The sequence below is a fragment of the Poecilia mexicana genome, unplaced genomic scaffold, assembly GCF_051168715.1.
Source record: "Poecilia mexicana isolate PSO_F unplaced genomic scaffold, ASM5116871v1 scaffold_23, whole genome shotgun sequence".
NCBI classification, from domain to species: Eukaryota; Metazoa; Chordata; class Actinopteri; order Cyprinodontiformes; family Poeciliidae; genus Poecilia; species Poecilia mexicana.
In genome coordinates, this window is record NW_028263392.1 from 21,603,955 (window position 1) to 21,616,738 (window position 12,784).

At 42.3% G+C, this 12,784-nt stretch overlaps 1 protein-coding gene across 1 annotated transcript; it reads left to right on the forward strand.

The window, feature by feature from the left end:
* Positions 1-790: 790 nt before the first annotated feature.
* Positions 791-10,982, forward strand: LOC106934260 (PHD finger protein 20-like). The gene is made up of 18 exons (XM_015014043.2): positions 791-864; positions 1,582-1,661; positions 2,223-2,394; positions 2,954-3,038; positions 3,812-3,885; positions 3,961-4,192; positions 4,263-4,346; positions 4,777-4,836; positions 5,148-5,340; positions 5,413-5,522; positions 5,599-5,718; positions 5,846-5,914; positions 5,995-6,134; positions 7,155-7,254; positions 7,331-7,526; positions 7,978-8,149; positions 8,579-8,816; positions 8,902-10,982. Exons 2-18 carry the CDS (start codon positions 1,582-1,584, stop codon positions 9,036-9,038), a joined length of 2,262 nt encoding a protein of 753 aa, XP_014869529.2. The 5' UTR covers positions 791-864; the 3' UTR covers positions 9,039-10,982.
* The last annotated feature ends 1,802 nt before the right edge of the window (positions 10,983-12,784 follow it).

Consider the following 12,784-nt stretch of genomic DNA (forward strand, 5'->3'; position numbering starts at 1 on the left):
GACTTGAACTAGGCCGTTCTAACCCATTGATCAGCTTTGATCCAAACTAGTAATGAACTGATATGACAACTTTGGGCCAATGTCAAAATTAACATTGCTGCTATGACCTATAAGCAATGTTTACTGATATTATGTATTATATATTTTCCTGTCCTTTTGAAACAGCATCACTGACACTAAACCACTAGATCAAAGTGGCATTTAGCAGAAGCTAATGCTAACGCCAATGCAAATTATATTTGCTCTTGAAAGGTTGGGAGGCGTTGGGAGAACTTTATTCCGCTGAAATTTTGCAAAACAGCAAAGTTATTTAACCATAATTAATTATTTTAGGGGAAGCTTGTTGCATTAATCGTTTACAAAGTTAGTAAAAATGATAAAGTGCTTAGCAAAAATAATAAAATTAAAAAATAGCTTCGCTAAATATTTGCAAAATATTTATCTTTTAATGAACTCTAAGCATTTTCCCCATTCTTCCTGGAGAAAAGCATCCCCGCAGCATGATGCTGCCACCACCGTGGTACAAGGTAGGGATGTTTTTCTACCGCACATAGTTTATTATTTAGGGCAGAAAGATTTTATTTTGATATCATTTGAATAGAGCATCTCTTGTGGTTTCTGTCCCCTACATACATTTGGCCGATATGCAGGAACCACCGGTAGCCTGGAGATAAATCCGCTGCTAGGAGGTCGAGCTAAATAAATCAGGATCTGCTCTTTTAAAGCTACTTTGCTTTCAGGTTTACTCCTCAGACTTCACACTCACTCTTACAGCTTCTTCTACGGGACAGCTGAGTTTCCGTCCTGGCGCATGCGCTGTGCATCCGACGGAGTATGAGGAGCAGCTGAGGAGCAGATCCGGAGGTAAACAGGCGCTCTGTCGCTGCTTTTCATTAAGACTGTCAACTCATCGGCAGGTTGGATGTTCTCTGAAGGCTTCTCCTCCAGCAGCAGCGGCTCACAGTCACAGCTCAGGCTGTTATTGACACTGAGCTGCTTCATCTCAGCTGAGGCTAACTGTTAGCTGTTAGCTAATCTATTCAAAGTCAATGGAGATTCAGTCCGCTCAGCTGCACAGCTCTCATACTAACTTCACCCGTTTGCTTTGAAACGTAGTGGAAGTTGAGTAGCGGGTGTTTGTGAATAACTCTGAGCCGGGAGCCGCGGCGCTGCTCGCTGTAGTTTGACGCCAACAACAACAGATAGCATTAGCTTTTAGCCGCTGTCAAATATCTGAGGATCTGGGAGGCGGGTCTTGTTCTCCACTGACAGCTCTGTGGGCCAATCGGCGTCCGAGGCTGGGAGGCGTGTCTTTGTTTTTAACTGTATTCACTTTCTATTTCTTTTCTGTCTTCTTTTATATATTAGTTATGAACACATACAATACAAAAAGTGTTTTCAGAAACTTAGAAAACAAAAGGATGAAATGTTGGGCGGGGTTTGATGTGTGTATCTCAGAAAGTTGCTCTACAAACAGCTCCATCTCCTGGACAACTGAGAGAATACAAACACAAACATTCATGATGTGTAATAATAAAAAAGTTTCAGCTTTTACAGCGGCTCTGTGTCTTTTTCCGGCAGATGAAGACTCCACCAGACAGGTCGGGAATCACCTTCGAGGTCGGAGCTCAGCTGGAGGCCCGAGATCGGCAGAAGAACTGGTCTGCATCACACACACACACACACACACACGTACGTTACTAGCACCTGGCATAGGTTTTAACTATTCTAACCATCCTCTTCTGTTCCAGTTAACTGCCCAGTCAGCTCTCCAGTGATAACTTGTTAACTCAAACAACTTTAGCGAAATAGTAAAATAATAGCTTTGTTGGGGATTTACTTATAAATCATTTATAAATAAATGAATAAAAATAATAAAGATATGTCCTTTTTTCTCTTATGACAAGCTAAATAATGCTAATTTATGTTGCTAATCTTTGACTGTGTAGCTTTACAAACAGCAGCCCAAACTAGTGGATCAGTGGACACAGACACATGAAGAAGAGTCTGTCATCAGTTCTGTGCTGATTAAACAGGAACATTAGGATAATAATGTTGGAACACAATAGAAAATATTTCTCCATTTTTTTATACATAATGTTTGCAGGATTGTTTGTGGTTAAATTCACGATGGGAAGCATAAAGTAAATAATTGGACAGTTCAGCTGATCATTTTTGTTGTTCTGAGTGACTTTGACTCACCTGAGCTGTTGTCTCTTCAGGTACGCTGCCACTATTGAGAAGATTGACTATGACAAGGAGCGGGTTCTGGTCCACTACCGCCAGTGGAGCCGTCGGCACAACGAGTGGTTCCACTGGAGCTCGCCGTACCTTCGTCCGCTGGAGCGCGTCAGCCTGAGGAGGCAGGGCCTGACGCCGCCGCAGGCCCAGCCGGTACCAACGCTGCTTATCAATGCTGAGCTGTTTACTTACCATGATCAGGATTGTTTTAATAATTGATGATAGCTACAAGTAAAACCTTAGAATTTAATTTATGAATGTGAAAAATCTGTTTTTTAAATAACAGATTTTCTAAATTATTTAGAAAATCTCTAAATTATTTTTTATCAAATTAAAGTTTCTAAATTATTTTTTATCAAATTAAAATTATTTTCACACATTTTAGATCTGCTTATTTTATAAATATTAAATTTTGTAATTTAATATTTATCAAATATGTTAAATAAAATAACATGATTATTTTAAAAAGACTAAAAATTATTTTTCAAATATGAAATATTTTTTAAATATTTACATGATTATTTTCTAAATAATTTTATTTTTCAAGTATTTTATTTTCAGTAAGTCTATGAGAAATGTGAAGCATTCGTCAGATTGTTTTGCGCCTCTGATCGTGTAAAGCAGGAACCAGAGCGTTTCCTCCGTCTTGTCGTGTTTCTGTCAGAGCGTCGTTTCGGCTCACTGTCCGTTCTCCTCCTGTTTCCTGGCTCAGGTCTTCGTTTTGGGCTCCAAAGTTCTGGCCTGTTGGACCGACTGTCGCTTCTACCCAGCAAAAATCCTCAAAGTCAACAAAGACGGTGAGACTCAACTTTGACCTTTCAACAACAGAACATAAGGGCCAGACGAAGAGATTTATTATGAAACTATCAGAATAAAGTCAGACCTGGAGAAAGTTAAAGGAAAGTCTCTTTAATGAGCAGCTCGTCAGTCATTTGCTCTTTGAAGTCCTGCTTCTTCCAATAATTGGACGCTGATATTAAATATCATCCTTATTTGTAAAACTGATCGCAAAGTTTGACTTCATAAAATGCTCAACATTCCTCATGTTAATTTCTGATTACTTTTTATGTTGGAGTTATCTTAAAATTACTACTTCATTGTACTAATATTACAACTTTGTTCTCGTAATATTATGACTTTATTTCTATTATTACGTCAACCTTCTGATTTGACATTTTTCTCATATTATTATAACTTTATTCTGGTAATATTGTGACTATTTTTGTATCATTTACAGTTTTTTCTAGTATTTTATGACTTTGTTTTCATAATATTATGAGCTTGTTCTCGTATCATAACGTCTTTTCTCATTATTTTGACTCACTGTCATGTGACCTTATTCTCATAATCTAATGTTTTTTCTCTGCCTGGTCCTGATTCTCAGTCATATCTTTCAACACAGACGTCTCTGATAAAACGCTTGTGTTCACATCTGGTTCTGAATGTCTCAAGCTGCTTGTCTGGGTCTGAAAAAAGGAACAAAAGACAAACATGTTTAACTGTAACTCCAGTTGGACGGCTTTAAGTTTCGGTCTGCAGTGATCGGCCTAACCCTGCCTTCCCGTCCCAGACTCGTACACGGTGCGGTTCTACGACGGCGTGGTCCAGACGGTGAAGCCGACCAAAATCAAACCTTTCCACGAAGTAAGAACCGCTGCACCTTCCTCACCTTCCTCCAACAGCTCCTCATCTTCACTGATGCTGCTGTCTGTGGTCCAGAGGTCCAGATCAGAGAGGAGCGCAGTGGGGAGCGAGGGATGGGAGGAGGGCGAGAGTGAGGAAGAGGAGCAGAACCCCAAAGAGGGGGAAGGCCAGGAGACACAGGAGGAGGAGGAGAAGAAGGGAGGAGAAGAGGAGACCTCAGAGGAGAAGGAAGGAGCTGAGGAGGAGGAGAGGAAGACAGCAGAGCCTTCTTCCTCTCATCCACCAACGAAGAAGAAGACAGAAAACAGTGAGTTAAGCTTTGACGCCTGATTGTCTTCAGGTTGAAGGTAAACACGGTTTGTTTTCTCGTCTTTCAGACAGAAGTGATCTAGTTCAGAAACAGCCAATCACAGCAGACTCCACCCTGGCAGCGGTTCCTAACCCCGCCCACATTGACAAAGGTAACCAATGAGCTCCGGGTCGGTTGTTCTTTCCTGTAGTCGTCCTTCTTGTGTTCCAGTTTATTTCTCCTGGTCGGGAAATAAACCTGGTCAAAAACACAAATCTTAAACGTTGATGATAGCGATGATAGCTCTGTGGCGTTGTTTCCATCAGCTTCTCATTTATTTCCATCCAGTGTTGCTTGAATGTTTCACTCAAATCTTGATTTCACATTTGGAGCAGATTAAATCCAGATTAGAGGAGCATTGATCGCAGTTTTCCGGATGATCACTGATCTTTGAAAAGCTGGATGTGCCGATTCTGATTTTTTTTTTGTTGTTGTTGCTAAATAACAACAACAGACCCGTGACAGACAGTGGCTGAGTTTTAGATGTTTGTGATCAGTTTCTCATTTAAGGACTGGTGGATTGTTCCTCTCCTCCTCCTCAGATGTCCTGATGGAGCGCCAGGCTCACCTTCCCACCACTCACAAGTTCAGCAGAGAGCCACGTAAGCTCCGCCCACCACTGGGCCTCCATCTTCCCCACTGCAAAAATACAAAATCCTACCAAGTATTTCTGGTCTAGTTTCTACTGCGAATATCTGAGAAAAGTTGAAATAAGACAAAACTAACTTACAAATAACTTTTCAGAAAGATAAAGGAGCTTGTTTTAAGTCAATTATTCCCTGATATTGATTAAACGTACAGCTCCTTTATTTTGCTGAAAAGTTACTTTGTAAGTTTTTTTTGTCTTATTTCAAGATGTTGGCACCAGAACCCAAAGTACTTGGTGAGGTTCTGTTTCTGTGTGCTCCTGCAGTGTACAGGGTGATAAAGAACCAGCCTCCTCCTATTCTGTCCATCGAGCTGGACCACAACCCCTTCAAGTGTCCGGCTGCCGGCTGCTCCAAGTCCTTCAGGAAGGCCAGCCTGCTGCACTACCACATCAAGTACTACCACTCTGAGCAGCAGCTGGATGCTGGCGTTGGCGGCGCGGAGCCGGAGGCCTCCAGGTGAGTCCAGGTGAGTTCAGCCCCACAGCCTCCATGATGACCCCTGACCTTCTGTCTCTACCGCCGCTGCAGGAGGAAAAGGTCTGCTTCTGAAGGAGGCGACTTCCCGTCCAGCAAGAAGGCCGACATCCAGACCGGCAGCTGTCGCCGTGACGACAGAGAGCAGAGCATCATGGGAACCGGTGGGCTGGAGCTCGGTGATTCTCAAACAGATTTCTGTGGGACAAAATGAGCCAAACGTCTGAATTCTGCCTGCAGAGCTGAAGAAGGAGGAGAGGAAGGAGAAACCAGGAGGACACGACAGGAAGGAGAGGAAGCACTTCCTGCGAGTCAAACTGAGGAAGAAGAAAAAGAAGAAGAAGAAGAAGAGCCAGTCAGGTAACGGAGCATCTGGATTCCTCCTCAGCCTGCTTTCCAGCTCAGATTAAATATTAATCTGATTAATTTATCCTGAAATCTGGATTATCTCAGTGGAATAATTTGTCTGTGTTCGTCCTTTTTGCAGGATTCGGCAGCAGCGACGACGACGCGCCGGACCGACCGCCCCTCACTCTGAAGCTTTCACACTCACACGGTCCGAGCAGAAAACACTCCAGATTTACCCCTTTCTCGTTCAAAAAACCAACAAAACACTGATTTTGTTTCTGCTTCCAGTCGACGACGGCAGCGACTGGTCGACGCTGACGGCCGAGAGCGGAGAGGACACGTCCTGGCCCGTTGCTATGGAGACGGAGGACTGTGAGGTGGTGAGGTGCGTGTGCGAGGTGGACGAAGAGAACGACTTTATGATTCAGGTAACACACACACACACACACACCATAAAAAGTCAGCATCAGGCTTTAATTTTCACAAATCCTGTGTGAAAACTTTGACTAATTTTTAATATTTTATTTTTCAAATAAAGAGAAATATTTAATTTCATTTAGACCAAAATGGTTCTGACCCATTAATAAACTGAATTAATCTGTAAAATTGATCAGATTCTGGGCTCTGAATTTACTGACCTTTATCTCTTAAACAAAACCTATTCTTTCACTCGTGACTTTTTAACAGTGGTGTACCTCAGGGCTTGGTTCTCAGCCCCATCCATTCATATTCTCAGACCTCCTGCTGTTCAGCTCGTTCACATCGTAGCTCCAGTTGTAGGCAGATCCCAGCTGCCAAACGCCTCCTTGACTTCAACTCTGCTATGTTTACATCTAATTGTCTATAATATTTTGAGTGAAATTTTAAAATGTCAGACAAAAAAAAATAAAATTATATTAGATGTGCTTCCATCTACTGTGAAGTTGGCATATAAATGTCAGAGCATCGTAAATCCGGAGCAAATCAGCCACACAACGCGTTTTTTCATCAGCTGTTGATGTTATTAATGGCTGTGATAAACAGGAAGTAGAAGTCGAAAACAAGAGTTTTCTCCTCTGAACTCTGGAGGTTTGGACCCCTGGTAAGGCACAGATCCACCAGTCGATGGACCGTTTTCTACGACAGAATTTAGTCAGCAAGCGTATTTCCATTTCCCATTTAGCGCTTTAACTCTTCTTCAAAAAAGCCAAAAAAAACCCTCCTACAGCTCGAGTAAAAACTTGAAAACAAACAGAAACTACCAAATGGAAGAAATTATTTTGAGTTTTGCCATTCCCATCATCCTTTTCAAATCTATAGATACAGTGCTGTGGAGCAGCTTCTCCTTTTACTGATATAAATTCCATCTTTTCTTGTTTTTATCAGATTTTCTGTGATTTTAAACTTGTTTGATGGTCTTAAATGGATCAAACCCAGAGGGAATCTTTTCTGCCGTTGTGTCTCTACAGTGCGAGTCGTGTCTCTGCTGGCAGCATGGAACCTGCATGGGTCTATATGAAGACAACGTTCCTCACAACTACATCTGTTACTACTGCAGGCAGACCTCAGGTAGGATCCGCTCCGCTGCTCTGTAGGGGCAGAAAACAGGAGGAAGCTTCCTCTGATCCGTCTGCTTCCTCTGCAGGCTGGAGGCGGGCCCAGCGCTTCCTGTCTGAACCCGATTTGCTGATCTCGGGTCACATGTTCGGCCTGTCCTGCGTGAAGGAGAACTACTCGGAGATCAACGCCTCCAAGATCTCCCACACCAGCCACCTGCTGGCCCAGACGCACAGCCTGCACCAGGTCCTGAGCGGCCTGCAGCTCAAGATCAGCCTGCTGCAGTGAGTAGAGCACTCAGCCCACCACCAGGGGGCGCACATCTACAGAAACTATAGCAGAAGCACCACCAGGGGGCGCACATCTACAGAAACTATAGCAGAGGCACCACCAGGGGGCGCACATCTACAGAAACTATAGCAGAAGCATCACCAGGGGGCGCACATCTACAGAAACTATAGCAGAGGCACCACCAGGGGGCGCACATCTACAGAAACTATAGCAGAAGCACCACCAGGGGGCGCACATCTACAGAAACTATAGCAGAAGCATCACCAGGGGGCGCACATCTACAGAAACTATAGCAGAGGCACCACCAGGGGGCGCACATCTACAGAAACTATAGCAGAAGCACCACCAGGGGGCGCACATCTACAGAAACTATAGCAGAAGCACCACCAGGGGGCGCACATCTACAGAAACTTCTGCTCAGCATCTCTGTCTCCGTCTGCGCAGCTCTCCGTCCCACCCCGACCTGCAGCTGTGGAGATCGCCATGGCAACAGGAGGAAGCTCTAAACCTGACGTCCGGCCAGCAGGACGAGCCGCCCATCTGCTACGTCAGCAGCGAACACTGCTACCAGAAACCAGAGGCATCTTGGGAAACGGCTGAGGAAAAGGTAGGAGAGGTCAGTCTGGGTTCGGGAAACGAGGGACTAAAATAAATTTCTCACTCTGTGAGGCGTCCTGCAGACGGAGTTCTTCACGTTTTTCTGTGACAGATGAACGCAGAGATAAACAAAAACATCAGATTAAAGAAAAAGCTGGCAAATTCTGCAGATTTTTCATTAAACCGCGTAAGGCTTGGAGTGGCCTAGTTAAAGTCCAGACCTAAATCCAGCTCATAACCTGCAGCAAGACATTAAGATTGATGTCCACAGGTGTTCTCCATCCAATTAGATTTTTAGCCGAGTAAGAAGGGGAAAGGATCGGACTGCAGAGCAGAATGATGATTTTATTTGTGAAATTTTTAAAACCAACCTTCTGTTACATGAAATCCCATTAGAGCCCAATAAAATGTGTAAACCTTTGGTTCTAATTGTTGTTTCTGTTTGAAGCATGAAGATCTGAGGAAACAACCGTCTCTGAGCATCATGGACGCCAACGCCGTGAGCCACTCAGACGCTCACTTCTTCCTCAGCATCAAGCCGGAGAGCCACTCAGAGGACGCCGGCCACACCCACAGACAGGCCGCCGTGTCTGTGGCTCAGTGTCAGCTCAACCTGCTGGAGCACGTCGAGGCGCTGCATCACCAGATCACCGCCAGGATGGACCTGATCGAGCGAGAGCTGGACGGTAACACACAGATACAGGACAGCTTTTACATTTATGTTTCCACTCTGCTGAGGAAATTGAGAAAACTTTATTTTTCTCCCTGCAGTTCTGGAGTCTTGGCTGGACCACTCCGGGGAGCTGGAGCCTCCAGACCCTTTGTCCCGCCTCCCGCAGCTGAAGCAGCGAATCAGGCGCCTGCTGGGTGACCTGTGTACAGTGCGGCGCCTGGCGGTCTGCCGCTGAGCGACTGACAGCCGCAGGCGAGTGGAAACGTAACGCTCTGTGAGTCGGTTCTGCTGGAAGAACTTTTGTGTAAAAAGGGACTAAACCTGGAGCTGACCTCCACGACCTGTCCTCTGATTGGCTGGTTGCTCCGGTTACAGACGCACCTCCGAACATGAACACAGATCGTTTTATAACTCTGATTTTGTAATTGCACTAATGTTAATACCAACTGTAATTATTTCCTGTTTTGTAATTTCAAAAGAAAAAAACACAATGATGAGTTTTAAAGTTTGTTGGAATCATAAAGTATTTTTTTCCCAGCAGCAGAATTTCATTTTCATCCCAGAAGCTTCATTTATTCAGTTGTGAACAGACTGTCTGCAGAATACCTGGGAGTGCCTGCAGGGGGCGCCTCCTTTCTTCTTCTATGGTTTTATGTTTATGTTTTAGCGGCTGCTTTGAATCAGATCTGGGCCAGATTCAGCAGATGGTCCCACAGCTACTGGGCCACAGGGCTACTGGGCCACAGCTACTGGGCCACAGCTACTGGGCCACAGCTACTGGGCCACAGGGCTACTGGGCCACTGGGCTACTGGGCCACTTCCTCCGTCCCACTGGTCCCACTGGTCCGGGATGAGTGGGGCGTCTTCAGTGCACAGCTTTGAGGTCAGTTTAACTCAGACGTTTTGCAGAATAAACCTGATTAAACTCCTGATGGATCAGGACAGATTTATTTCTGAGATTCAGGCTCGGTTCGACTTGAGGACAGACGAAGGCTCATCTGAGCTGAATCGTTCTGTCTGATATGTGATGACAGCAGAATTGATCCAACCCTGAAGGTCTCAGGTCTTCTCTGTGATCCATTAGTCTGGTCTGGTTCAACAGTTCTCCAGACTTCCTGAAGTTTCCTCTGAAAAGCTGCTGTTTTACTTCCTGTCCCTGTTTGGCCCTTTTTCCAGCTTTATTATTGTAAGCCCTGTGGAGGTTCTGGTTCTGGCTCGGTTCTGCTGCGGTTCTGTTAGCCGTCTGATCTCCTGGATCAGATGATGATCCAGGAGATCATCGTCTGAGGCAACGGGAACGTCTGCAGCAGCAGATCTGTCTACTGGCCATCACACGGCCGCCAGTTAGGGAAAGCATTAAATTTATGTTTCTAGTTAAAAGGTGAATGCAGAAACAACAAAAACATGTCGGCCAAATGAAAAATATTAATCTGTGTGAAACTTGATCCATGTTTGGCTGATTAATCCTTCATCTGCTGGCCTGGAGTTTTCACTCTAGATATTTGACTTCACAGAAGCTGAATGATTTGGCCTTTAATGCACTTCTGCAGCAGATCCAGCAGGAATGTTGGTGTTTTACATACAGTCTGGTTCCAACTAAATCCTGTTTATATATCTGTACAGCTTAAGTTCTGTCATATCCATTTAAATATCAGCCGTTTTAATGAAGAGAATAAAATCGGCTTCTAAAAGCTCCCAGATCTTAGATTCTGTTTCCGTTTAGTTTTGTTTTTAGATCGGTGCTTCATGAGCTTCCCTACAGACAAGCAGAATCAGTTTTCATTCTCACAGTTTTTTATTTCTTTTTTGCTTCATTTCAGTTTAGTGAGGAGAAAACTGCTGGTGCTTCTTCACATCACAGCTTGGAAATGTACAAATGTTAATCTGAATGTTTTTATGCTTGTATAAGAAACTGTACAAACCTGTAGATTTATTTTGATAGAGAGACGGATGGACTGTTTTTCAGAGAGGAAAGTAGATTTTTTCCTGAAAATGCAGCAGTAAAATGTATTCAACACTTTGTTCCACACGCTGGTTTTGATCTCTCTGTTTCCTCTCCTGTCGGTAGTTTAGACGTCCAGCTCTAGATGTTCCTCATTAACCCGTCGAAGCTTCGCTGTTCATTTAGTTTCAGGCTGAAGGTTTTTGTTTTTCAGAGAATAAAAATGTTGAAACATGACCTGCTGCAAGTTTTCTGCCTAGATTTTTCCTGAACCATGAACATAATTCAGAAACATCATTTTGTAAAAGATCTTTATTTGGCAGTGACCACGTTTAGCTACATTCACCTACGTTTTATAAAAAGTTCCTGTAAAGTTTTGCTTTTCTACACCTTCACTGTACTCTGTGTTGTTTTTACCCCGTCATACAACAGTCCAAACTTTTTGTCACGCGAGTCAACAGTACTGGCAGACCAAGAAAAAAACCTGAAATGAATCAGCCCGATTCTTTTGTTTCTTGTGGAGAAGAGATGTTATTGTTTTTAGATAAAAACTTTAAAAAGATTTTGTATGTTTGCTGTAGTAAAGGAAAGGATCAAGTTTTCAAATTATTTTAGGCTCAGTTGAACAAATTTATTCTGTTCCAACAGAATAAATTTGGGAAAAGTTTGTTTTTCAGTAAAGTCTCTGGACATACGTGGTTCTACTTATTATAAAAGCTTACTTATAAAAGACAAATATCTTGTGCTGTAGTTAATATTTATTGTAAAAAAATTATGTCTATAATTTTACTCTTGTTAAAAATAAAAAGTTTAATAAATTTGAAATTCTAACTGAAATAGTTACTTTATGCCTCATTTTAATAAATAATTGCATCTGCTATAAATATATTGTGAGAACATTTCCCCATTTTTACTGCAGAAGTAGATTGCTAACTGATGGTAGTCTCCATTCACATGTTTCAGATCAGCAAACACTTTACATATTGGAAAAAGATGAAGTAAATCAGAAAAGATGAAACATTTATGAACTATACCTCAAACTGATCTCAAAGCAAATTTGCAGAGAAACTAAATGAGAAAAACACATTTTTAATTTTTACAAATTGTTCTGTCTGGAAGAATATTAAGCAGAATTAAAGGATAATGTTCAGCTGTATTTACTGATAACGCTGTGGCGTCTGTCTGAAAGTCCTGCTGATTGTGTTGGTATGTGAGCAGTAATAACAGTGTTACTGTCCGTACAGCAGATGGTCCCACTGTGTGTTTTCACGCCGATGTTTCCTGCCTGAGCGACGACCTAAATATGTGCTGTCCTGGATGAGAGCAGACGTGTTGTTTAAGGTGTTGCTCACGTCCAAACAGAACCATCTACAGGAGGAGCTGAGAGATCAACTGTAAAACCAACGGAAGTCCATTCAAACTGTTCTACTGACAACATTTATGGTAATTCAGGCCTGAACATTTTCACATTTTTACTAGCTGTTTCAAATTTATATTGTTTCTCAACATTTTAGCTAAGATATCAAAACAATAATTGATATTTACTAATTTTCACTTATTTTTCATATCAGTTCAAATGTACCTTATTGAGATGGAGGAAAGTTGACTGGGAAATGTATTTAGATATTTTATTACTGCTAAACAAAAACAAATCCATCTATAAGCATAAAGCTCCAGCCTTATTGGAGCTTTATTCACTTTTATAATTATTGAAATATAAAAGTGAATCCTTATCATCTGTTTAATGTCAGATGATTAAAACTTTATGGTAGGATTTGCACAATGCAATACAAAACAGTTTTGAAAGTCAACTGCTTCTTTTTTATTGGACTCAAGAAGGACCTGTTTACCCTGAAAAATATGAATGGCTTATGTAAAATCACAAAAACCAAATCTGGAATTTGATATTTTAAAATGATGCTTTCTCTGTAAAAGAAAAAAAAAACAATATACTCCCTTTATAGCTGTTTTTGTTTTGTTTTGTTTTGTGTTTTATGCATCCATTTCTATCTTTATTTTATTTAGTTTGTTTTGTTATA